This window comes from Polypterus senegalus, chromosome 11 (assembly GCF_016835505.1).
Source record: "Polypterus senegalus isolate Bchr_013 chromosome 11, ASM1683550v1, whole genome shotgun sequence".
NCBI lineage: Eukaryota > Metazoa > Chordata > Cladistia > Polypteriformes > Polypteridae > Polypterus > Polypterus senegalus.
Window position 1 is genome coordinate 27834132 of NC_053164.1, and position 26889 is coordinate 27861020.

At 38.5% G+C, this 26889-nt stretch overlaps 1 protein-coding gene across 2 annotated transcripts in view; it reads left to right on the forward strand.

The window, feature by feature from the left end:
* Positions 1 to 26889, forward strand: part of LOC120538772 (transforming growth factor beta-1 proprotein-like) — an 88520-nt gene that overhangs the window by 49597 nt on the left and 12034 nt on the right. For both annotated transcript variants that reach the window (XM_039768238.1, XM_039768239.1), the window contains exons 2-5: positions 12335 to 12492; positions 21477 to 21594; positions 21745 to 21822; positions 25800 to 25950. In XM_039768238.1, coding sequence (XP_039624172.1) covers positions 12335 to 12492; positions 21477 to 21594; positions 21745 to 21822; positions 25800 to 25950 — 505 coding nt within the window. The remainder of the gene's footprint in view (positions 1 to 12334; positions 12493 to 21476; positions 21595 to 21744; positions 21823 to 25799; positions 25951 to 26889) is intronic.

A 26889-nucleotide genomic window follows, 5' to 3' on the forward strand; every position in this document is an offset into this window, starting at 1 on the left:
CTGCTTTCCATAGCTCTTGCTGTGTTGTTTACCTGTATATATCCAAATTGTGCCCTGTACAGTTTGATTGCTGCATACTGTCATTAAAATGAGTCAAAGACATCATAAAGGTTTGGGGCAGCCACCTGTATATTGTTTCCTGGCCTCAAAAAGTTGATTTGAAATAAGCACAATGTGCATAGAACCAAGTCCAAAACAGAACTGATCGTTGCCGCCAGAAATGATGCCATCAGTGGTGCCGGAATCAAGCAGGATTTTCCGGGAAGGGTCTGCAAGAGACTGAAAGAGACAGTTAGCACACTCCGCCACCCCATGGTCTGGCATAGAATTACTATTATTTAGGCCCTTTAGCAGTTTCCCCATGCGCACATGTGTAACAATACATACACAAAAGGTAAATAACTAAACGGTCCTTATAGTTTTGTAATAAATCCTGGGGCCAGTGGTGTTATCACCCCTTCAAGGATTTTTTGCTGAAACTCGAATGCCCAGTTTAGGCTAACATCTACATTGCTTGCGTTTTTTATTGTTTTGAAGTGGACAGAGATACTTTTGTAAACAATGTAAAAACACTAGTATGGGTAGAGATCGTTTAGTTTAAAAACACTGTTTTTACATGAAAATGTAGTAGTGTGGACATAATCTTATTGTCTGAGTTGGTGTGTATTTTCTTGGTTTTCAGCTTAGGTTTTGACACCAAAGCACAAGCACTGTTGGTAGGTTAGAAAGGAAAGTATCGTGGCATGGGATCCCCAGCAAACCCCTCCAAGCCTTCTCCAGCTTTATCTGTCATGAACACAGATCACTGGTTTTCTGATCTGAGTCCTTGTTCTTCAGAAAAGGTGAAGGCTTACTGCCCTGGTCAGTATGGGTCAGTCTTCAGTGTACTTTCCTTAATTCTTGCCTTAGCTGTCCTGTAGCAGAATGACTGCTTCTCATAAATGAGGGCCTCTCACCCAAAGCCAAATATCTGACAGCAGAAAAATGAGTATTTAAATCAGTTCTGACTGACAGCGTTTCTGGATGTGAGCCACATCCTGTGTTGAAGCCCATGTTTGAAAATGTTATTTTTTAAGAGCTGTTTATGCTGTATGCAGGGGGAGAAAGATTTAATCAAATTCCATTTTCAGGTGTTGCTAACAATCCAAGCCTTGTTCAAGTCTAGGTAGTTATTATTTAGAACAAAAGTTGCTGTTGTGGTCTGATGATGTATGCAAAATTTGTTAATTATCAAAAGTTGGCAAGGATAGTATATGACATAAGGAGGGTTTGTTTTACCGTGAAAGACAGCAAAGGAGGAACAACTTGGAATTCATCCTAAGTTCCCCCAGTTTAAGCATTTATATTTTTCCTGGGGAATTTACCTTTTTTTAACTCGGTCATGTACAAGCTGTGTTTATTTTAATTTAGGATCAACTGGGGGATTGAAGTACATGGGGGAACAGAGCAGTTGAGCCTTCAGTGCTGCTGCCTCATAGGTCCAGTAGCAGTGGCGCTGATCTGTGGTGTTTGTGTGTGCTTCCTGTGTCTGTGTTGGTTTGTTTGTCCCCACAACTTCAAGACACACAGGTTATGTTCATATCTGATTGGTATAGACTCAGCCGAGCCTATAATTTGCTTCAGCAGTTTTGGACAATGTGAGTTTTAAATAATGTGAAAAACTGAAAGTTTGTTTTCCTCTCCATCATGGGTTGTGATGAGTAAAATGATTTGCACAAAACTGAAATCACTGCAAAACTCAGTGTTTCACTTCACAAAACAACTCACACTTGTTTCTCCACCATTGGGAGTTCTCTGTGAAATGAAGTGAACCTCAGTGAGTCCATCCATCCATCCATTATCCAACCCGCAATATCCCAACTACAGGGTCACGGGGGTCTGCTGGAGCCAATCCCAGCCAACACAGGGTGCAAGGCAGGAAACAAACCCCGGGCAGGGTGCCAGCCCAACTCAACTCAGTGAGACCCTTTGAAGAAAAACAAATTAAATAAACTACATTTGATTCCAGCCAAATGCATGCCAGAAATGAAAAAGTATTTAGTTGCTGTCTGTCTGGAAGCATTTTTATGCATTAATCCTGCATATGTCTCTATGTCTTGTAGTATTTACATTAAAGTCTCTAGTAGGAAAAAGAAAATCACCAGGTGTGCATATCCTCATCTAGGATAAGGCAGCTGGGGTTAGCAGTGGAGGCTTACCTTGTACTGTACTGCGTTTTCTTGTATAAAAACACGATAATGTGCATGATGGTGCATTTTAGATTTTCTTCTTGTGGGAAAAAATGCAGCACATCACATTTTTAAAAAATGTATTGCACTCCTCTGCAATGAACAAGATACATAAATAGAATTCATGTTGCCAGTGTGGTATAGACTAATATGGCTATGTGGAGAATGCATTGCAATTGTTATTCTTGTCATATGTGCTCTGCATTGGCAACCCGAGTTTACTTCTACTCTGTGTTTAATAATGTCAGGACAGGTGCCAGCCCTGTGACCCTGTGAGTACAGAAAACAGATGTATGGATGGTCTTGTACTTGGAATAATACACTAGAAAGGGAAATGTCTAACCACCAGTAACTGTGCACTGCATGAATACACTTGACTTGAGCATTCATGGTTTTCATCCTCTTTCTCTGTATGTTTAGCATTCGTTTGCTCAGAGGTTGATGTGCCTGCTGCTTCCTGAGCAGCTCTTCTTTTCTCCACCCTAGCAGCCCATTTTTTCTCTTCTTCCGTCAGCATCTTTTTGCATTAAAATTGATTAAGTCAGTGTTTGCAATTACTTAGTAAGTTTTCCTTGATTTTTCACTTAAGTCTTCAATCTGCCTCAAGAATGATTTAAGATATGAAGAGGTAGGGGAAGTGACGGCGAAGATGGTAGGGATGAGAACAGCGCCTGTACAAATTCGCCCCACAGCCGCTCTGCTGGCCGCTGCTGATAGTTGATTCTGCAATAAAATAAAAATAAAAAGAGCACTAACCTTGGAGGTCAATCATCGTCCCGAAAGCAAATAGTATTGTATATTGTAGTACATTGTATATGTTTACCAAATTTCAGGTCAGTTGGTCAAATGGTTTGTGAGTTACAGGTGATTTAAAATCTATCTATCTATCTATCTATCTATCTATCTATCTATCTATCTATCTATCTATCTATCTATCTATCTGTCTATCTGTCTGGTGTATCCAAATTGTTGCTTTCTTTTGGGTGAATGTCTTGTCCAGCCAAGCTTTCTTATACTTTACATAACTGCTGCAGACAGTTTAATGATCAGCCTCTGTTAGTTATCAAAACCAATAATATTGGATTTCAGTAATTCATATATTATATGAGTGGCCATTAACTACATCACTGAGTATTTTAAGGTGTTACTTGGTTTTGTACTTTCATGCCCCTGTTTGTTTTTGTGCATTTTGGGCCTGTATACTGTATAATAATAAATAGTGTGACAAAATCAAAAGAAAGCCACAGAAAAGTTTGGAGCAGCCACCTGTATATTATTCTGTGGCTGCAAAAGGGTTTAAAGGTTTGTACTGATGTGTACAGATTAGAGTCCAGAACAGAACTGAGGAGATGGAGGAAACATGGCAGCTTTAAAGGCCAGTATAGAAAGTGACATCAAAGGGGCGGGAAACAGAAAGGTCTTCATCCATAGGCTCGCACCCGGAAGTGATGTTGAAGGGGCCGGAACCAGGAATGACGTCATCAAGGCCAGGTGGAATTTCCCATGAACGGTCTACAGAAAGCGAGAAAAAGAGTCAGTGCACTCTGCTATCTCCCAGTCTGGCCCGTAATTACTCTCTTTCAAGTCGTTTAGCTGCCTCCCATGCACACGGGTGTGACAATAGACTTAAGGTGATTTGTTTTGAACAGAGGTTGCATGCTGACTCATTACTCAGTTATTAGTGCTGCCACCTTACAGCTCCTAGGTTCAAAAGACTTCCTTAGTCAACTTTATGTCTTTCATCCAAATCTCCTGAACTCTTAGTCCTAGCTTGTGGCTTAAAAGAAATGTTCTGTTTTAGGCTCACCTGACCAGGATGTGGCCAAGGGATACCCCAGCACATCTATGCCTTCTTTGGAGATGCACACCTCACTTCACCAGTGGGTGTTGCAGTCTTCTTGAAACATTCTTGTCTTTCTTTGAAGCCCTGATTGCATAACACCACCCCAACAACAGCCCAGCCCTGTGGGGATCCTGATGCCATCCTATCACCTGATTGTATTACCTGGAACAAATCCACAGGTACTGGTGAAATATGAAGCACAGCAACTGAGATTAATTCCACGTGATCAGATTTCATGTGGCCAAAAAGAGATTGCTATTGTGCTGCATAACAAAGGCAGACTTTAAAGAGTCTCTTTGTTTTAATAATAACTGTGTCTGGCGAACACGGTTATTTACAGATTGTCTCTGCTTCGCATCCACAGTCCTGGCGTCTTGATGTCCAAAAATCTCTCTTTGCCTTATTATGGGCTGCACCAGGCAAACAAATCAGAGGGCTTTTCGTTGGCTCCATAATGAGATTCTTACATTCTCCAATATGTGGGTATCAGCGTATAATTATGAAGATCTTTTAAGGTTCATAGAATGCCCTGGAAGTATCTGCTGGGCAGCAGGAATGCATCCAAATACAAATACAAAACTCAGATAGCGTACAGGAGTGTTGATTTGTGCCCATTACTTCCATCAAGAATTTTTTTTTGCTTTGTAGCTGTAGCTTCCATATTAAGTAAGTCCACATGGAAAAATTACATTTTTGAAAAATGGATGGGTTGAGCTGACATTACTAGTTTTTGCATATTATATTTGTGCTCAGTGTGGCTAGGAAAGACTTCAGTCCTTCACAACTCTGTACTGGAATACTTTTTTTCCCCTTTCTTTTTACATAAAATAGAAGGATGGTGTCAAAACATTTAGCATTGCTGAACACAATTTGACCATTTCTGGCATGATATTTGTCTGTGGCATGTATCTATTATAAACTATAGCCGTATTTTCCAACATTTTCAACATTTTTCAGCTACTGAAATGGTTCTGGCATTGAAAAAACATTCCAAAGTCTCAGTGTCTTCGTAGTAAAAGTTTTAGTGTAATCCAAAGCAAAACAGTTCAGGCAAAAATGAAAAGAAAAGATGATAATGCACAAACAAAAAAAATAAAATAACTTCTTCCTAATGATGTTTCTGTTTATCTTTCGGATCTTAGTTATACTTCTTTAAGATTCTTTATAGTATGGCATGCTTCATTGTACATTAATGTGTGTGTATATGTATATATTTAAGTTTATGTTCACATTAATGTTTACATGCACATGTCTCTGTACTTTTTTATTTGCAAACACATTCTAGTCTACTTGTGATTTTACATCAGAAATAAAGTAGAATATTAAGAATGTTCCATTAATATACTAGGTTATCTTTATACTGTATATCAGTGAAAGGCAACCTTTTTCGAGTTGCGGCTCACTAAGTCCAAAAATTTTCTTTCGCGGTGCACCTGAGGGACTGCCCATAAATAAAGTTGTGACGACACAATCTATGGACAATCGCCAATAAAAACAGTTAATTTTACAAGTTTGAAAGACATTTTATTAATAAAGGGATCAAAGGATAAATGTCAAATTTAATTAATGTGAATGTTGAGTTTTTCAGCACATATGGGATTGATGCGAGGATCAATTTTTGAAAGTCTCTCGCGTTTCTTAGACTTCATTTCCGTAAGTGTTCCGTTATCTGTTTTTCCAACATAAATATATATTTTTTAAACATTATCTTTTTAATCAACCAAAACACTAGCAATTTTAAATATTTTACAAAAGTTTTCGCAGCGCCCCTAGAAAATTCCACAGCGCACTGGTTGCCCGACAATGCTGTATATAATACTCTACCGTGGCCTTTTGTCTGTCGAGGATTTTAGATCACCTGTAGCTCGCAAACCGTTTAACCTATTGACCTGAAATCTGGTACACATATACTACATGACGTCTACTGTCTGCTTTCGGGGTGATGATTGACCTTTAAAGGTTGACCTTCGCCGTCACTTCCTTTACCTCTCCATCCATTCATCCATCCATTATCCCACCCGCTATATCCTAACTACAGGGTCACAGGGGTCTGCTGGAGCCAATCCCAGCTAACACAGGGAGCAAAGCAGAATACAAACCCTGGGCAGGGTGCCTGCCCACTGTAATTCCCTACCCATTTTTTTTTATCTTAAATCATTTTTGAGGCAGATTGAAGACTTATTACCAGTTTAAGTGTAAAATTAAAGAAAATGTACCAAGTATTTGCAACACAAACACTGACTTAATCAGTTTTAATGTGAAAAGATGCCAATGAAGAAGAGAAGAAGTGGGCCACTAGGGTGGAGAAAGCAAGAGCTGCTCAGAAAGCAGCAAGCGCATCAACCTCTGAGCAAACAAATCCTAAACATACAGAGAAAGAGGATGAAAATTAGGAATGCTCAAGTCAATTGTATTCACTGCACGATATTGTGCAGTACCCCGTTACTGGTACTTGTTGGGGATAAAACAGACTTATGTGAATTTAAATTAATGTTAACATACTGAGATTGGTTCTTAAATAAACTGATCACAGTCCTTTTAGCTGTTTATCAAAAATTTATTGCTTTTTCTTGTACTTTACATTTTTTAATACTTATTACTTACGTAATATTATGTATCACTGATAAATAGTTTCATTTGATTTTAATACAAAAAACAATAGCCAAAAAAGTTAACTAGTCAAATTGGGCATTTTGGTTAAAATCTTAAAGTTCTTCACCCCTAGTGGTTTTGAGCAACACCATTGCTACGAGTAATCCTCCATCTAGCGGCAGTACAAGTAAGTACCTGGGGTGGTAAATTATTGGGGGGCATGAACTCCCCTGCCTCCCGCACAGAGTGTTTGTGTCCAAACGGCACTCTTGTTTACTATCATAAGTGGCCATCTTCTCCATCATTCTTCACTCCACCTCTTAGTACCGCTGCTATCTGCTAAATACAACCCACCTCCAAAACGATTGTGATTCTGTGTAAAATGTAAATAAAAACAGAATACAATGATTTGCAAATGTCATAAACCCATATTTTATTCACAGTTGAACGTAGCAACACATCAAATGTTGAAAGTGAGACATTTTACTGTTATATGAAAAATATTAGCTCATTTCGAATTTGACGACAGTAACATATCTCAATAACATTGGGACAGAGGGGAAAAAAAGGCTGGAAAAGCAAGTGGCACTAAAAAGAAACAGCTGGAGGAACATTTTACAACTAATGAGGTTAGCTGGCAACAGGTCAGTAACATGATTGGGTATAAAAGAGCATCTTAGAGAGGCAGGGTCTCTCAGATGTAAATATGGGCAGAGTTTCACCAATCTGAATAAAGCTGTGGAACGATTTCAGAATGGTATTGACTATAAAATTTCAGACTTTGAATATCTCATCATATACAGTCCATAATATCATCAAAAGATTCCAAGAATCTGGAGAATTCTCTGTGTGCAAGTGACAGGGCCGAAAATTAATATTTTGTACCCATGATCTTCAGGCCATCAGGTGGCACTGCATGATTTTGTCATGAAAATCACTGCATGGGCTCAGGAGCACTTCCAGAAATTATTTTTTATGAACACAGTTTGTCGTGCCATCCACAAATGCAGGTTAAAGGTTTATCATGCAAAGAAGAAGCAATATGTGAACTTGATCCAGAAACACTACCGTCTTCTCTGAGCCAAAGCTCATTTAAAATGGACTGAGGCAAAGTGGAAAATGGTTCTGCAGTCAGATGAATCCAAATTTTAAAATATTTTTATTTAATATAAAACATGGATGCCACATCCTTCAGAATAAAGAGGAGAGGAACCATCCAGCTTGTGATCAGCACTCAGTTCAAAAGCCTGCTTCTCTGGTGGTATGGAGGTGCATTAGTACCTGTGGAATTTGCAGCATGAGCATCTGGAAATGCACCATCGATGCTGACTGTTTTAGAGCAACATCTGGTCCCATCCAGATGATGTCTTTTACAGGGAAGGCCTTGCATATTTCAGTAAGACAATGCTAAACCACATATTGCATCTATTACAACAGCATGGCTTTATAGTAGAAGAGCCCAGTTGCTGAACTTGCCTTCTTGATGTCCAGACCTTTCACCGATTGTAAAAACATTTGGCACATCATAAAACAAAAAAAAAAAAACAACAAAGAAAATCCAGGACTGTTGAACAGCTAGAATCCTATATCAGACAAGAATGGGACAATATTCTTCTCCCAATGGTCCAGCAACTGGTCTCCTCAGTTCCCAGACGTTTACAGACTGTTGTTAAAAGAAGAGGGGATGCTACACAGTGGTAAACATGGCCCTGTCTCAATTTTTTTGAGACATGTTGCTGCCATCAAATTCAAAATGTCAATATTCTTTTATTAAAAAGGTACATTATCTCACTTTCAACATTTCATATGTTTTTTCACTGTGAATGAAATATGGGTTTATGAGATTTACAAATCATTGCTTTCTGTCTTTAATTACATTTTGCACAGCGTTCCAACTTTTTTGGATTTTTGGGTTGTACAACAGAGCCCAAGAAGGGGGACAGGTGACTATCAAGGAGTCCTTTTTCAAACTCACACTCTCTCAAAGTATACGTCAGTATAAAGTCATCTAAGAAAATGAGTGGGTGTGCCCCATGTTCTTTAAATGCACACAAGCATATATGGAGCAGAAAATAATTTATAGAGCAAAACCCATTGATTTACAATGAATCAATAAATTAAATAAAATAAGTACCATATATGCTCACGGATAAGTTCTCCTGTGGATAAATCAGGACTTGATTTTATCATATAATTTCTGGTATTTTATAATGTCAGTCATATAAGTCGAATGCAGAAAACTCAAGCTATTGATCCAAGAGATTATGATATGCTAACGCCCACCTGAGAGAGTAACCACGGAGCACACTGCCTTTTTTTTCTTTGTGGGTGTGCTTTATCAATGCGTGCTCCTAACCTCTCTCTCTCTCTCTCTCTCTCTGTTGTGCCTATGTAACCACACGGTAATAACTGAACTATTCTGAAGCAACGTTTGCAGTGTTTTGTGTGTCTCACACCCTCATACACCTTTATCGTTAGAGCATCCCTTAACTGTGATGGAACGTTCGATCAGAAGAAAATATGAAGCTGGTTTTAAACTAAATGTTGTTGGAGTAGCGAAAGAAATCGGTAACTGCACTGCTGCAACAAAATTCAATGAGTCTGAGAAACTGATGTGAGATTAGAGGAGGCAAGAAGATATAAAGAAAAAAAAAATTAAGTGTCATATTTTTGAACAGTCATATAAGTCGAGGTCTGATTTTATGATCGATTTTTTGGGTTTGAAGACCCGACTTATAAGTGAGTATATACGGTAATAAAAACATCATTTGTAGCACATTCAGATGATTTAGTCTTTGGCTGGACATGACCTTTGATGGACGGGGCATACAGATAGAAAAACACTGAAGTATGAGTCCTATGTGTTTTATCTATACTAATAAAAGGCAAAGCCCTCACTGACTCACTCACTCACTAAGTGCAGCTACTGCGGAAACAAAGCACGGTGTAAACCGTAAGTTTAAATTAAGTTTATAGACACACTCCCACTGCCATTTGGCATGCACAGTGACGCATACAAGCATATTCATAACTGCAGCTACTTCGGAAACAAAGCACGGTGTAAACCTAAAGTTTAAATTAAGTTCATAGACAGGCTGCTGCTGGCGTTTGTCATTCCCACGACTAATGCGGGATACAAGTTTAAAGCGAGGACACAGGGTATAAATGAGAGTTTTGATCAGTTTGTAACTAAGTTAAAATTGCTGGTGAAGGGCTGTGCTTATGCAAATTCCGAGAGACTGTGTTTGTGGGGGGATTGACAGTTGACGCGGGTGGGGGAGTGACGTCATCATCTCCCCTCCCATTCACCTTATTTCGCTCTGAGCTGAGTTCCGCAGCTAACGCGGTCTTGCAGAAGCAACTTTGTCACACTGCCACCAAATACTCACAGAAAAATCCACAAGTTAATACACAAGCTGTCTCTAGAGTTTCTCCACACTCTGAATCCTCCAGGCACTACTTACAAAAGGTTACATTGACAATAGTGTTACGTTATTTTTCAAATCTTTCCTTTTCTTAGCACAAGCACAGCTGAGAAGCTTCGTTGCATGTGCTCCATAACGCGTTAAAAAATAACGCATTTAATCACACTTTGCATTCAAAGCAAAGGGGAACTTCTGTCAATGCATGATTTCCTGGTACACCGATTATATTGATCAGCGCTTCCCGATTCATTTTACCCTCCCACCCCCTTGGTTTGAGAGGAAGTATGAAAAAATATGAGGTTAACACAGAAAAACAGATCACCAATTGAAGGTTTATGAATAATGGATACTTTATTTGCCATCAATAATTGTTTTGGTAAAGCCATACTCAATGTAATACCCCTTCCATTTTAGAATTTTTCCACGACCTGCCATGATTAAATGAACGGTAAAAAAGTAAGAGCGAAGCGAGGGTGATTTATTCTGGCAGGCAGGCGACAGCTCAATAGCTCGAATTTCGATATAAGTAGGTTCTATTTAGTCGCCAGAAATATCTTTGGTAGGAATGGAATTTGAATTTAGTCTTTAAATTTCTATGGTGAAGAAAAATTTATGCAATGATGACTACATTTAACTTACATTCCTACCAAAGATATTTCTGTCGACTAAATAAAACTTACTTACATTTAAAATTTAAATAGAACTTAAACAGATACGATAGTTCATAATACCCACGCAGCACTAAGTGCACGTAAGAGCAGGAGTCATCCATTTTAACAAGCAGCGTATTGCACTGATACGAAATAGCCTGCCCATTTAATTATTTAGGAATGGATAGATAAATTAACATTTTGTAGAAATAATGTTTTTAATTTTTCTTCCTCGATGGATTCGGGCACCCCCAGCAACAGCTGCTCGCATCCCAAAGTAGATATACATACATATATATATATATATATATATAGAGAGAGAGAGAGAGATATAGATAGATAGATGTAGATATATACATATAGATAGATATATAGATATATATACACATACATGTCTGCATATATAGATAGATATATATGTATGTATATGTGTGTGTCTATATATGTAGACATGTATGTATATATATATATATATATGCCAGCAACACTCATGACAATGACAAAACAATTACATTGTCAATCATGTTACGTTATTATTAAAATGTTTCCTTTTCTTTTTCATTACTTCTTTAACACACTACTTCTCCGCTGCGAAGCGCGGGTATTTTGCTAGTCCATTATAAAAGCTGAAAGAAGTTTATTAAACTAAGAATGTGATCCTAATCGATCATGAAAATGCCCTGAATGAAGAGGAGATGAGCCGGTGATTTTCTCCGCAGTGTGTACAATCTGTTAGAGGGTCTTGCAATCTCACACATTACAATTTCTGTACCACAGTTGGACAAGAGGCTCTTTATTGTTGCTCTGTAGGAGGTTGTAAGGATAGGAGGGCAAAGTCTGCCCCTTCTTAATTGCCACAGAAAGTAGAGATGTTGTTGCAACTTCTTGGCTACAGAGGTGAGGTCCAGAATGCAGTAAATTTCTTACTGACATATGTTAATCAACAATGCAGCACATCGATACTCATCAGTGCCATGGTTATTAAGTTATGACACATTACATGACTTTTCTACTGATTTTCAGTTGTATACTTCATTAACACAATGTTAGCAAGTCAGGGGCAGTTGTGGCACACTCTCATGACTGTTGGTCATGTAATCTGGTGTCACCAGCGATTCAGTCCAACTGTCTAAGACTCACCCTAATGAAATCGAACAAATTTATTGGGTGGGTGTGTGTGTGTGAGTGAGAGAAAGAGAGATGATAGTCAATGAGCACTTAGCATTTAATACAGTGATGAAGAATAAGAAATGGATTTTTGGAACTCACAAACAGAAGAAGGACTCATCTGTCTGATATTTTGTGTTTTATGAACCACAATAGAATGTTTAGTAGGAGTTCTTTGACTTTATTTTTTATTGTATACTATTCTCCTTGGCTGTTATAAACTAACTGCTGTAGCAGCTTATGCCTGTATGTCAAATGCCCAAAATCAACAATTAAAAGAAGTTGCAATACCCAGTGAGAGGATCAGCTAAATGTGCATGTAAGGTGTGTGTTTTCTTCAATTAAAATCCTTAAACTTTATAAATTTGGTACATTCAAGTGATGAGTTCAAGGGTTTTATTTTTTATTTCACTTCTTTTATTTTTTCAGACGAACATGCAAGCACTTTTCAGAGACAAATTACCTTCAACGTGACTGAAATGAAAACCGTCATTAGCAACGTGAACCTCCTGTATCGAGCCGAGCTGAGGGTCCTGGTGAAAACCACCACTGCACCAGGGGATGAACAGCAGGTGGAGCTCTACATGGTATGTCTAAGAGATTCTAACATATTACTGGGATCAGTTCACTGTCACTGGACATGTTCAGCCAAAAGCAGTTCTACAACTTGTCATTAACAGGGTCAAGCTGAACATGTGTCAGATTTCTCATTTAGCTACATAACAATCTCCATTCAGGAAGCCTACCTTGAATCAGCCTGTCTACATATCTGTTTGATTGCAGTGTATTGTTACCACGGCCTGTGGGAGAGAACCACATTTGGCCAACACCTGTGTGCTTAACCACAATATCTCATTCCCATAACCTCAGAGGAGACGGAAAGTCCAAATTTCTTTGATGAGACATTGTACCTTCAGGACACATCTCATCACATTGCCATAGCATGCTGTGTCTCGGTCATTATTTGAAAACATTGTTTCCGAGATTTGCATAATTTCTGTGGCTTGTTGTCACGAACACAGGAAGCACATTGGATAGAACATTGGCCTTAAATTTCCAGGAATATATAAGTTCCACTCCATGCTCACTCCTTTTCTGTGTGGAGTTGGCATACTCTCCCCTAGTCCATGAAAACTCCTACCCATTTCTAAAATATGTGTAAGCAGGGTTAACTGGCATCTCTAAACTGGCCTGGTGGGTAAGAAATCATTTCCTAGCAGGGGTTAGTAAGAATCCTGAGGTCAAATCTCAGCCAGGGCACAGTCTGTTTTCAGGTTTCTTAGTTTTTGCATGTCTGTATGAAATTTCACTGGGTACTCTGGTTTCCTCCCATCTACCAAAGATGTTCAGGTTAGACTGACCTGGTGTAAGTGAGTTAAGTATTTCTTGTGATGACCTAAAACCCTGTCCAAGGTTGTTTTATGCCTTGTGTTCAGTGCTGCTCCTACTTTGTAAAACGGATATGTGGTTCATTAAGCATGCTTTGTGATAGTCAGATATCCCATTATGCCTTGTGGGGATACATCTGGAACAGGCTGAAAGTCTTCAGATGCATCCTGGCAGCTTAGGCATGATATGCTCATTTTAATTTTCTCATCATGTTTATGCATTGGGCGTTCAGTTTTGGCTTATTGGTGACTGTAAATTGGCCCAGTTTGGGAGTGTGTGAGAGTGGACCCTATGATAGACTAGTGTCTGATCTTGGGTTGTTTCCTGTCTGATGCTTCTGTGATAGGCTCTGGCCCTATGTAACTCTAGAGTAGTTTAAGGGGTTTAATAACATGTTTTAGTTACTATATATAGCACCTTTCTCATTCTTAAAATGCTTCACAAATATCATTGGAAAACAAAGTGTTGCTTCCTGAACACTATTGGGTGTATCTTATGACTTTTTCCCCTGTTGATAATAAAACAAATATCTTTAAGTATTCCTTCCACTTACTGTTTTATTGTAGTCTCGTATTTTTGTCATTTTTTTTCATACCTATACATTTACAGTACCGCAAGTACAACTGGAACATCTGTGGTGATCTAAAAGTTGTGGTGCTTCTACTAGGAATGCAACCGTATAGACCAAAAAACTACAAAATGGACAGTTGTGCTAAAAAGTCTCATTAAAATAACTGGCTGCTCTATAAGTGCAGAAAACTGTGACACATAAACCACTTGTCAACCCAACAAAGATATTTCTGCTTCCTCTTCATATAAAACTTAGACTGAAGACAAATTTCATGAACATGATGAATAAGGAAGGTGAATGATTTCAATTTTTGAGGCAGATGTTTTCACAATTAACTAATGTAAAGATTAAACAAATCATTTTTCTTGGACTATAAATCCAAGAGATGTCATAAATTTCAAGCAGTTTGAAGTTCTGCTAGTGGGACGGGAGGAAATTGCATAGAAGACATTTAAGGATGATGTTGGGAATTTTCCTGGCAACTACAGAGCACCAAACTACATCCTTGTGTAAGCCTCAAGCCTCAAACATACAAAACCATGTAGTGCAACCTGTCGCTAAAGAGTCCTTTTTTGCATTCACACTTGGGCTTCTTGGACTTCTTGCCTGCTTATCTTCATGCTGTTAGTGACGAACCTAGGAATTGTTTCAGTAGGATATTGCAATGATGGAAAAAGGAGTATCAGGGCAAGTGGAATCTATAAGTGATGGCCAGCTTTTGTTGGACACTGAAGTGAGAAGCATCAGATGCTGTGTACAAAAGAAAATCAGCAGCAAAGCATTTTTTAGCTCAGTTGAACTAATGCAATGAGTCAGCATCATTAAACAATTAAGCACGCCAAATTCAATAAAAGTTAATTTCATGTTTCTCCAAACTACTATGTAATATGCCAATCTGAAATTATACTTGAGTTCAGCTCGAAGCCTTCTGTCATAATTACCAAAACATGGTCAGGAAGCAAAACCTTTGAAAACAGTTCTTTTCCAGAGTGTTTAAAGGGCACTGTAGGAAGAGTAACACAAACACATCTCAATAAATAACACTGGATTAAACTAGAATCATAGTATTAAAACTCAAATAAAAGATAAATACCACACATGAAACATAAAATTCTAGGCTAGCACAACAAAGTAATGCACAGAAGTAAAACAGAATGTACTACAAGACTGCAAACAAATAACATAGTTTGTAATACAGAATACCATCATGAGGACCTGAACAGAGATAAAGCTTCTTCTTCTTCTTCTTCTTATTTTGGCTGTTCCTGTTAGGATCAGCCACAGTGGATTGTCTTCTTCCTTATCATCCTGTCTTCTGCATCTTGCTCTGTTACACCCACCACCTTCATGTCCTCTGTCACCACATCCATAAACCTTCTCTTAGGCTTTCTTCTTTTCCTCTAGCCTGGCAGCTCTATCCTTAGCATCCTTCTCCCAATATACTCATCAACTCTCTTCTGCACATATCTAAACTAATGCAATCTCACCTCTCTGACTTTGTCTCCCAACTGGCCAACCTGAGCTGACCCTCTAGTGTACTCATTTCTAATCCTGTCCATTCTCATCACACCCAATGCAAACCTTAACATCTTTAACTCTGCCACCTCAAGCTCTGTCTCCTGATTTTTGGTCAATGCAACCGTCTTCAACCCATATAACATAGCTGGTCTCACTACTGTCCTGTAGATCTTCCCTTTCACTCTTGCTGGTTCCCGTCTGTCACAAATCACTCCTGAAACACTTCTCCACCCACCACACCCTGCCTGCACTTTCTTCTTCTCCACTCTTCCACAATCCCCATTACTCTGTACTGTTGATTCCAAGTATTTGAACTTATCCACCTGCACCAACTCTACTCCCTGCATCCTCACCATTCCTCTGACGTCCCTCTCATTCACACACATGTATTCTGTCTTGTTCTTACTGACCTTCATTCCTCTCCTCTCTAGAGCAAACTTCTAATTCTCCACGGTCTCCTCAACCTGCTCCCTACTATCGTTACAGATCACAATGTTATCAGCAAACATCATAGTCCACGGGGACATCTGTCAACCTGTCCATCACCATTGCAAATAAGAAACAGCTCAGAGCTGATCCATGATGGAATCCCACCTCCACTTTGAATTCATCTGTTACTGCAGACCTCACTGCTGTCATACTTCCCTCATACATATCCTGTACAACTCTTACATACTTCTCTGCCACTCCTGACTTCCTTATACAATACCATGAGCAGAGATAAGCCTGAACTCTTAAAAATGATAGAAATGTCAGTATCAGCTACATGCCCTCCTAATGAGATGTGTTTTAAATTGCCTTTTTAAAGAATGAGTTGAGTCACCAGATCTAAATACTTTAGGGAGGCCATTCCAAAATCTGGGTACAACAAAACTGAAGGCTCTGTCACTGATAGAGCGCAAGTGAGTTTGGGGCACAAGATCAACAGATCTGCCATCAGTGGAATGGAGTGGGCAGACTGGAGTGTAGCCATGCAGGAGTCTATTGATTTATGTATGTATAACCTATAGTAAATAATATCCTTAAACCTGCTTAATCAAATTGAGGGTCACAGGGGGGTTGAAACTATCCCAACAACAGTGGGTTCAAAAACATCATTATTATTAACTTCATTCAACCATTTTCCTAACCCACTTATCCAGGGCAGAGTCGTAAAGCAGCTGGATCCTATTCTAGCAAACAAACAGGGTGCCAGTCAATGGCAGGGTGAACAACACACCAAGGCTATGGGCACTTTAGCAATGTCAGCTTACCTAAAGTGCATGTCTTTGGACTATGGGAGAAAAACAGAGCACCTGGAGGTAACCCACAGTGGATCTTTCGCATTGTTAATTATTGTTATTTATTTAGCAAACAGCTTTACTCTAAACAATGTAGATATTTCTGTGTATTTTGATGACCTTGTATTATATATAGAGCTGCTGAACTTTGGCAATTTTGGGTCTTTTAAGTTCCTGAGTAGTGGGATCTATTCTAAACAACAATTGAAATTATTCCATTTATAAGCTTTGAACAGAACTTCTCTTAAAATATGAACTTTTCTAATTTTTGCTATTTTATTTTTTCTTTTTTGTGTGAACTGTTTTACTTTTAAAAACAAAAATATTTTGTCTGTGGAATCGTGTTGTTGAATCCCATTTTTTATGCTAGAGCTGCTGAACTTTTTTGGGTGGGGAACGCAGCTACATTGTTGTTTAGAATAGTTCCCAGTACTCAGCGACTTAAAAGACCCATTTTCAGCATAGAAATGGGATAAGCATACAGTTTTCTTGCCAACCCCCCCAGCCTGCGCTATGCTCCAGCCTCTTCTCTGCCACTCGTGTTGTGAGGAGGGGGTGCTGAATGCACCCCAAGCAGACCCGGTCACTCCTCCCAAACCCCCTCTTAAATGGTGATACAATGGGAAACAAATACATTTTTTTTTTTTACCTCCTCTTTACTTGATCAGCTGCTGGCTTGCTTCCTACTCTTTGTCTTTAATTTCCGGCCCCAGTCGTTGTTAAATTTTTTGGCACAAAATCTCATCTTGTGAGATGTGAATTCTTGATATTTTTTAATTTATAATTTAAAAATGGAATAAGAATCTGAAAATCTAACAGCATCACATTAAAGTTCAATAAATTCTGACATGAATGATACCAAACACACACACATATATATATATATATATATATATATATATATATATATATATATATATATATATGTGTGTGTGTAATTTTAAAATAAGCTTAATTTAAAGCATGACAAAAAAGTGACATAAAACCATTACACAAAATCATTGCACTTTTAGGCTTAGGATTTTAGATATATACTGTATGTATATATATATATATATATATATACAGTGATCTCTCGCTATATTGTGCTTCGACTTTCGCGGCTTCACTCTATCGCGGATTTTAAATGTAAGCATATCTAAATATATATCACGGATTTTTCGCTGGTTCATGGATTTCTGCGGACAATGGGTCTTTTAATTTATGCTACACGCTTCCTCAGCTTGTTTGCCCAGTTGATTTCATACAAGGGACGCTATTGGCGGATGGCTTAGAAGCTACCCAATCAGAGTATGTATTACATATTAATTAAAACTCCTCAATGATATGCGATGTGCTTCCCGAGTGGTGCTTGATTGTTTGCTTTTCTCGGTTTCTCTCACTCTCTCTGACGTTCTCTGCTCCTGACGGAGGGGGTGTGAGCACAGAGGCTGTTTGCCTAGAGGATACGGACGCTACTCTAAAAATGCTGAAAGACTACCTTCACATTGCTCCCTTCTGTTGCGGCTGCTTTATCACGGTGCGCATACTTAAAAGCCCAACAGCGCGTATTAATTTTTTGATTGTTTGCTTTTTTGTCACACTCTCTCTGACATTCTCTGCTCCTGACGCGCGCACTCCTTTGAAGAGAAAATCTATTTGCATTCTTTTAATTGTGAGAAAGAACTGTCATCTCTGTCTTGACATGGAGCACAGTTTAAACTTTTGACTAAAGGGTGTTATTTCATGTCTAGAGGGCTTTAATAATGTTAACAGTGTGGGAGAGTTTATAAGGGCTTAAAATATATAAAAATAACCTTACAAACATATGGTTTCTACTTCGTGGATTTTCACCTATCGCGGGGGGTTCTGGAACACAGCCCCCGTGATCGAGGAGGGATTACTATATATATATATATATATATATATATATATATATATATATATATATATATATATATATATATATATTGTTATGTGTTTAAATTCATGGGGAAGAATAAATTGTTAATCATCTATACGCCACTGTTTAGTTTAAGATTAGGATGAAACCTATTCTGGCAGAAACAGGTGAAAGTTAGGAATGCACCCAGAATGCAATACACAGATCCATTTTCACTCACTTAATCGCTCATTATGGGACGATTTAAAGTGTTAAATCAATATAATCTTTACATTTTTTGGTACATGGAAGAAAAATGGTTAATAAATCACATACTATTTAATAAATAATCACAGTGTTATTTTCCTTCTAAGACCCATGGAAGAGACAAGTTGAAAAACATTTACTTCATCTGTGTGAATTTATTATCTTGGGTGCATAAGTAATTATTATTGTGTCATGACCAGCCCTTAATGTCTTATGTGCATGATGACAGTGTGGCTGCGAAGCAAACACAATTATAATTATCTAATTACTGTAGCATTCAATTTGGCACACACAACTTATTATCGTTTAGCCTTGGTTATTATCTTGTGAGCATAAAATAACCATATCTGGAAGAATGTACATAAGCCAGCCTGTTTTTCCCCCAACAGTATTTCTTTTTTCCTATGTTCCTTCTGGGGCTTTGTAATTTGATAGCTCCTGGCTGGAGATGATTTACATTATGTACATGAGGTTATGATCGTGAAAGTGAGAGCATAACTTGTGTTCATGGCAAAGTAAATAATGATAACAAGATGCAGACTATGAGCATACATGTTTCACCCTGCTGTTTAACTGGAGTTAATAATTACTTAAGCAAGCAAAGTCATAAGAATATAAGAATTTTATAAATGAGAGGAGACCATTCTGTCCATCAAGCCAGTTTGTTTAGCTAATAGCTAAGCTGCCCCAACATCTCATCCGAATCCTTCTTAAGGTTTGTTAAGGTTTCTCCTTCATCTACATGCCTTGATAGTTTATTCCAGAGTCCCACAACTTTTTGCAAAAAGAAGTGCTTCCTGGCTTCAGTCTTAACTGCACTTCCCCTTAATTTCCACTGATGTCCTCGCAATATATCACTTCTAAGATAATTTTGAAATGGTTTTGCCTTCCCATCAGAAGACAGGACAAAAGTGAAATGAACAGATTAAAGAAAGCATAAGGAGGAGCAATAGCATGTTGTATATGATTGTGTCTTCTTTGTTTCTGAAGAAATTAAGGAGTGAAGCTGTGGCAAAGTACAAGTATCTCCTTTTATCTCAGTTATACGATGATTCTTATATTGTGAATCATGACACAATGTCACTGAGTTGTTTTTTTTTATTTATTTATTTTTTTTTTTTACCAAAAATGTGATTATAAAAAATCTGATATATTGCCCAATTTTATTCTTATATACTGTATTTATACAGCATATGTATACCAGACCAGCCATGCTGGATACATTCATTTATGTTGTTTTCCAATTCACACACACGCTGTTTAAAGAGACCAAGTTTTCTTTGTTCTGACTTGTATTAGAGTAAAACTTTGATTATCCGTCACCCAATTAACCGTCACTGTGTTTTTTTTTAAAAAAAAGAGCACACTCCAGCACCTTGTTACTGTACAACTACTACTACCATGTGGTGCGCTGCGAGCTGTGCAGATTGGAACAACTCTCCCTTCTGCTAGCACATAGTGTTCTTCCCCAGCACCATGTGTCAGGCCACATTTTGAAATCATAGCGTCAGTTACGTACCTTCAGTTTTAATAGTGTTTCATAACTTTTCACTTTTATTATACATTGTTATGGCTGATAAACGTAAGCATGCGGTGTTGGAATTGTCACAAAAACTGAAATTATTAAACTTTTACAAAACAGCAAAAGTGTTTCAATTTACAGAGTAGGAAGAACAACAGTGTACAATATAAAGTGTGAAGCCGACAAAATTGAAAAACGTGTTGAAAATGGAAGCCACTGAAGGTAATGTGAATGTATTGATGTTAATGTTCTCCTGTATTGTAATTTCCTTTATAAATTCTGTTATATTATGTTTTGTTAATATATTGTGACGTGTCGGTAGCTTGTGATGTGCTGTTGGAGAGCAGAAAGGGTGGAATGAATGCTGTAAGTGATGGGACTGGTGAAGGGTTTCCTGTTCTGTAAGGGGCAGACACATCTGTTAGGAGATGAGTGACAGGAGAAGTTAGGAGAAAAAGGAAGGTACAGCAAAAAGAAGTTTTGAGTAGGGAGCCAGGAGATCAAGCAGGAGTGTTTGTAATATAGAGAAAAAAAGGAGCGTGGCAGGAGATGAACTGATTGGTAAGGAAAGCTTTCTTTGATTGTTTGGGAGGTGTCCTCCATAAGCCAGATAATGGAGTATATGTCAGACCACCGTTTGTTACAGAACGGAGACTCCATGTAAAACATATAAAACTCCACTGCCTCCGAGTTGTATTTCCTTATTATGCTGGTCGTTACAATATTATATGAATTACTTCATATTGTTGATACAATATTATATTTTGTTTTGTAAATGAATATGACTGTTTGCTAACGTCACGGCCTCGGTCCAAAACCCTGATGGATAATCAAGGTTTTACTGTATATTATTCTAGTTAGAGTTAAGACACCCTTGATGTCCTTTCTTCTGATCCTCCTTTATATTCATCTGTAGTTTCATGTAGTAGTTACTAGAAGGGACAGACCTCTAACATTTCTTCTGACTTAAACAGGTTAGGCTGGCTCCTTTTAGGCACATGACTTTCATTTCTTCTTCCTTCATCACATCCTCAATCCACAAGATAGCACTTTGTTGGCATCGATTACACTAAACGTTCATCCATTTTTGATGGTGCCTAATTCCCTCAAACGTTTTATAATTTCATGATTTACTAAGTCCATTTTTTATGTTCATGTTACAGAGCCTCGGAGCAAACAAGAGCAAATATCTGGAGACACGATTTGTGAGCTCTAAAGACTCGGACAAGTGGATGTACTTCAATGTGACAGAGTCCATCCAAACATGGCTGAAGAGTAATGGTAGGAGCTGATTAGATATATTCTTGTTGTTTTACACAGACAAAAAAATATTAACAGAAAAACAAAATCTTGCCAACTCAGTTGTTCCAAAGGCCACATTTTTACTGCATATTAAAAAGGGTATTTACTGTGTTTTTTTATTTTCCCCAGAATCAACGCAGACACTTGATTTCAAGTTGCACTGTAATTGTGGGGGAGAGCAGGGCACCATACAGTTCCAGTTTTCCGGTGAGAAACAAGACTTTTTTCTCTTTTTGTCTCAGCTTCTTTATGCTACCAGAACCCTGAATTGAATTAAATGTGCCTGATGATGTGTTCACCTTGGATAAGCATTGTATGTGATTCTTGTTTATTTGTACAGCAGGCAAGAGCTGACTATCAAAACATTATTTAACAAACATACTGCTGTTTTACTCTTCGATTCCATTGCTGTTTGTTAGTATGTTAGGCCTTTTTTACATATGTCGATTTTTATACTATGGAAGTGCGCCATACAGAAGCATCATGCTATATACAGTCGTGGCCAAAAGTTTTAAGAATGACACAAATATTGGTTTTCACAAAGTTGGCTGCTTCAGCATTTTTAGACTTTTTGTCAGATGTTACTATGGTATACTGAAGTAAAGTTTTAATTACAAGCAATTCATAAGTTTCAAAGGCAAATTGACAGTTACATGAAGTTTATGCAGAGAGTCAATATTTGCAGTGTTGACCCTTCTTTCTTTTTCAAGATCTCTGCAATTCGCCCTGGCAGGCTGTCAATCAACTTCTTCTTGGATAATCAATGCTTGGAGTTTGACAGAATTTGTGGGTTTTTGTTTATCTACCCGCCTCTTGAGGATCAACCACAAGTTCTCAATGGGATTAACGTCTGGGGAGTTCTGGAAAGTTTCCAGGCCATTGACCCAAACTTTCGATGTTTTGTTTCCCGAGCCACTTAGTTATCACTTTTGCCTTATGGCCCAGTTCTCCATAATGCTGGAAAAGGCATTGTGTGTCACCAAACTGTTCTTGGATGGTTGGGAGACGCTTGGGAGATGTTTTGGTCCCATTCTTTATTCATGGCTGTGTTCTTAGTTAAAATTGTGAATGAGCCCATTCCCTTGGCTGAGAAGCAACCCCACACATGAATGGTCTCAAGATGCTTTACTGTTGGCATGACACAGGACTGATGGTAGCGCCGCTCACCTTTTCTTCTCCGGAAAATGTTTTTTCAGGATGCCCCAAACAATTGGAAAGGGGATTTATCAGAGAAAATCACTTTACCTTAGCAGTCCTCAGCACTCCAATCCCTGTCTGTACCTTTTGCAGAATGCCAATCTGTCCCTGATGTTTTTCTTGGTTTCTTTGCTGCCCTTCTTGACACCCACCAGGCCATCCTCCAAAAGTCTTTGCCTCATTGTCCGTTCAGATGTACTCACACCTGCCTGCTGTCATTCCTGAGCAAGCTCTTATCCTTAAGAATATCTTGACCTTGATTGAAAGTTTATGGCCAACCAGGTGGTTACTGGTGGGAAGAAAAGTTTATTGTAATTAAAGCACGGTCACCACAAACCCATATATTGTTCATCAACCCAGGACATGGGTCATACGTGTTCAGAATACATAATCAAGTGTAAGTTCTTACATTTGTAAACAAAGGGCAGAGAGTTTATCTAGCCTTCTTGCATTTTATTTTAAGAGCATAAGTCTGTGTGTTTTTCTAGATTTTAATACTCTTCTAAATCCTAGGTTTAAAATGGAAATATACATTGTCAGGGTGAACCCCACACACACTGGAAGCTACTGTGGAAAACAAGATGGTGGCAAATGTGGATGCCATCATGAGAAATCCCTTTCCTCCCCTACAGATGGCACTCTCTTGGAGAATTTTTTGGCACAGGCTTATTCCACCATGGTGTGCTAAGAAGCACCTCTTGGGTTTTTTTTCTGCCCACTGCTATTAAGCAATTCATTACTTCCTTCCAATATACTTGTCAAGATTATTTTGTAATATTTGCACTATATACATTTACTGTATATACTTGTGTATAAGTTCTCCCGTGGATAAGTCGGGCTTGATTTTGCCGTATAATTTCCGGTATTTTACAGTTGTGCTTGAAAGTTTGTGAACCCTTTAGAATTTTCTATATTTCAGCATAAATATGACCTAAAACATCATCAGATTTTTACTCAAGTCCTAAAAGTAGATAAAGAGAAACCAGTAAAAGAATTTGACAAAAATATTATATTTTATTTATTAAGGATAATGATTGAATATTACATATTTGTGAGTGGCAAAAGTATGTGAACCTTTGCTTTCAGTATCTGTTGTGACCCCCCCTTTGCAGCAATAACTGCAACTAAATGTTTCCGGCAACTTTTGATCATTCCTGCACATCGGCTTGGAGGAATTTTAACCCATTCCTCCGTACAGAACAGCTTCAACTCTGGGATGTTGGGTTTCCACACATTAACTGCTCGCTTCAGGTCCTTCCACAACATTTTGATTGGATTAAGGTCAGGACTTTGACTTGGCCATTCCAAAACATTAACTTTATTCTTCTTTAACTATTCTTTGGTAGAACGACTTGTGTGCTTAGGGTTGTTGTCTTGCTGCATGACCCACCTTCTCTTGAGATTCAGTTCATGGACAGATGTCCTGACATTTTCCTTTAGAATTCTCTGATATAATTCAGAATTCATTGTCCCATCAATGAAGGCAAGCCATCCTGGCCCAGATGCAGCAAAACAGGCCCAAACCGTGATACTACCACCACCATGTTTCACAGATGAGATAAGGTTCTTATGCTGGAATGCAGTGTTTTCCTTTCTCCAAACATAACGCTTTTTATTTAAACCAAAAAGTCCAATTTTAGTCTCATCTGTCCACAAAACATTCTTCCAATAGCCTTCTGGTTTGTGCATGTGATCTTTAACAAACTGCAGATGAGCAGCAATTTTTTTTTGGAGAGCAGTGGCTTTCTCCTTGCAACCCTGCCATGAACACCATTGTTGTTCAGTGTTCTCCTGATGGTGGACTCATGAACATGAACATTAGCCAGAGAGAGGCCTTCAGTTGCTTAGAAGTTACCCTGGGGTCCTTTGTGACCTCGCCGACTATTACACGCCTTGCTCTTGGAGTGTCTTTGTTGGTCAACCAACCCTGGGGAGGGTAACAATGGTCTTGAATTTCCTCCATTTGTACACAATCTGTCTGACTGTGGATTGGTGGAGTCCAAACTCTTTAGAGATGGTTTTGTAACCTTTTCCAGCCTGATGAGCATCAACAACTCTTTTTCTGAGGTCCTCAGAAATCTCCTTTGTTCGTGCCATAATACACTTCCACAAACATGTGTTGTGAAGAGCAGACTTTGATAGATCCTGTTCTTTAAATAACACAGGGTGCCCACTCACACCTGATTGTCATCCCATTGATTGAAAACACCTGACTCGAATTTCACCTTCAAACTAACTGCTAATCCTAGAGGTTCACATACTTTTGCCACTCACAAATATGTAATTTTCGATCATTTTTCTCAATAAATAAATGGCCAAGTATAATATTTTTGTCTCATTTGTTTAACTGGTTTCTCTTTATCTGCTTTTAGGACTTGAGTGAAAATCTGATAATGTTTTAGGTCATATTTATGCAGAAATATAGAAAATTCTAAAGGTTTTACAAACTTTCAAGCACAACTGTATAATGTCTTTGTATAAGTTGATTGCGGAAGACTCGTGCTGTTGATCCAAGAGATTATGATATGCTAACGTCCACCTGAGAGAGTAACCACGGAGCACACTGCCTTTTTTTTTCTATGTATTGTTCCTACGTGACCACACGGTAATACAAAAAAACTATTCCAAAGCGACATTTGCAATGATTTGTGTTTTGATTTATGTTCATAAGACATGATTTATATATGCACTTCATATTGTCCGGAAAAGGCTCCAGCCTTCATTGCCTTGGATTGGAATAAACACATTCATAAAATGAAACAAACAAAATATTATGAACGTTTATTGTCTTTAACAAAAGGGTTGCCACAGAGCACATCACATTATTAAATGTGCAAATTGTATCCTGTACACAGCTTTGTAGCTGGGTGATGTTATGACAACCTGACTATTAGCCAGCTATTTGAAGTTTATGGGCTGAATGGACTCATCTGGAATGAAGAATATCATATGTTTTTAATAAATAAATACTTTTATTTCACATGCAGGCCTAGACTCAAATCGAGGAGACTTAGAGAAAATGTCAGAGATGAACCCCATGTCTCCTCATATCATCGCTATGACAATCCCAGAGGAACGCTCCAGCACCATGAGCAGCTCTCGCAGAAAACGAGCACTCGACACCAATTACTGCTTCAGGTAATGAAATGTTCAGAACATGATAACGCTCCCCACGGTACTCCACTATCTTGGTCCAATTCCAGTGTGTACAGCAAGTCTAATAATTTGCATTCCTCATAATTATTTTGTGCTTTTATGGACAGAACACTGTATGCTCAAGGTTGGGGTCAAGGTCAGTGGTTACATCCCAAAAATGAAGATAAGGAAGCTGTGAAACGCTGCCCGTTTCTTTAATATGACATTTATTTTGGAGTTGTTTTAACTACAGAATAAGCAAACTTTGCTGCTCTAATTATGTCAAGAGATTTAATCAGAGCAGATAAGAAGCTTGCTGTAAATTTTTCCCAAGTGGCAGGAAATGGAGAAAGCATGTAATAGTAGAATTTGGCTTGATAAATATGTAGCCATAAGGACAACTGCACATTTGAACTATTCTGCAGTAAAACTAATAGCATTGTGTCAAGGAACACAGTGCATTTACCTAAACACTGTCAGTACAAGCTTGCTGTCCATGCAGCTGTGACTTTTTTAATTTAAATATTAAATATCGAGTGAACAGAATCGGCTGTCCTCACTCTCTTTGCTCTACTGCTTATTTCAAATACCAAAGATAATGCAAATGGTCCTTTCAAATAAATAAATAAACAAATCTTGATGACATCACAACTTCACAACTATTAAGCTTACAGTTGATTGGCTAGCTGCTTAGCACTGAACTGATCAATCAGTAATTGTCATCTCAGGCACATCAGTAATCAAGTTGCACACCCCTACAGGGTTGGGCTTCCAAGCCCTCTACCCATGGCCCCAATACAACCAGGGCAATCGCCCCCTTGCGGTCTGGAGGAGGCACAAGCCCTCCTCCGGTCCTCCTGGGCGTCCCGGCTGGGCTCCAGCCCCGGCCGGGTACCACACAGGATATTCCGGCACCGGGGCGCTGCCTGGCAGTGGCCACGG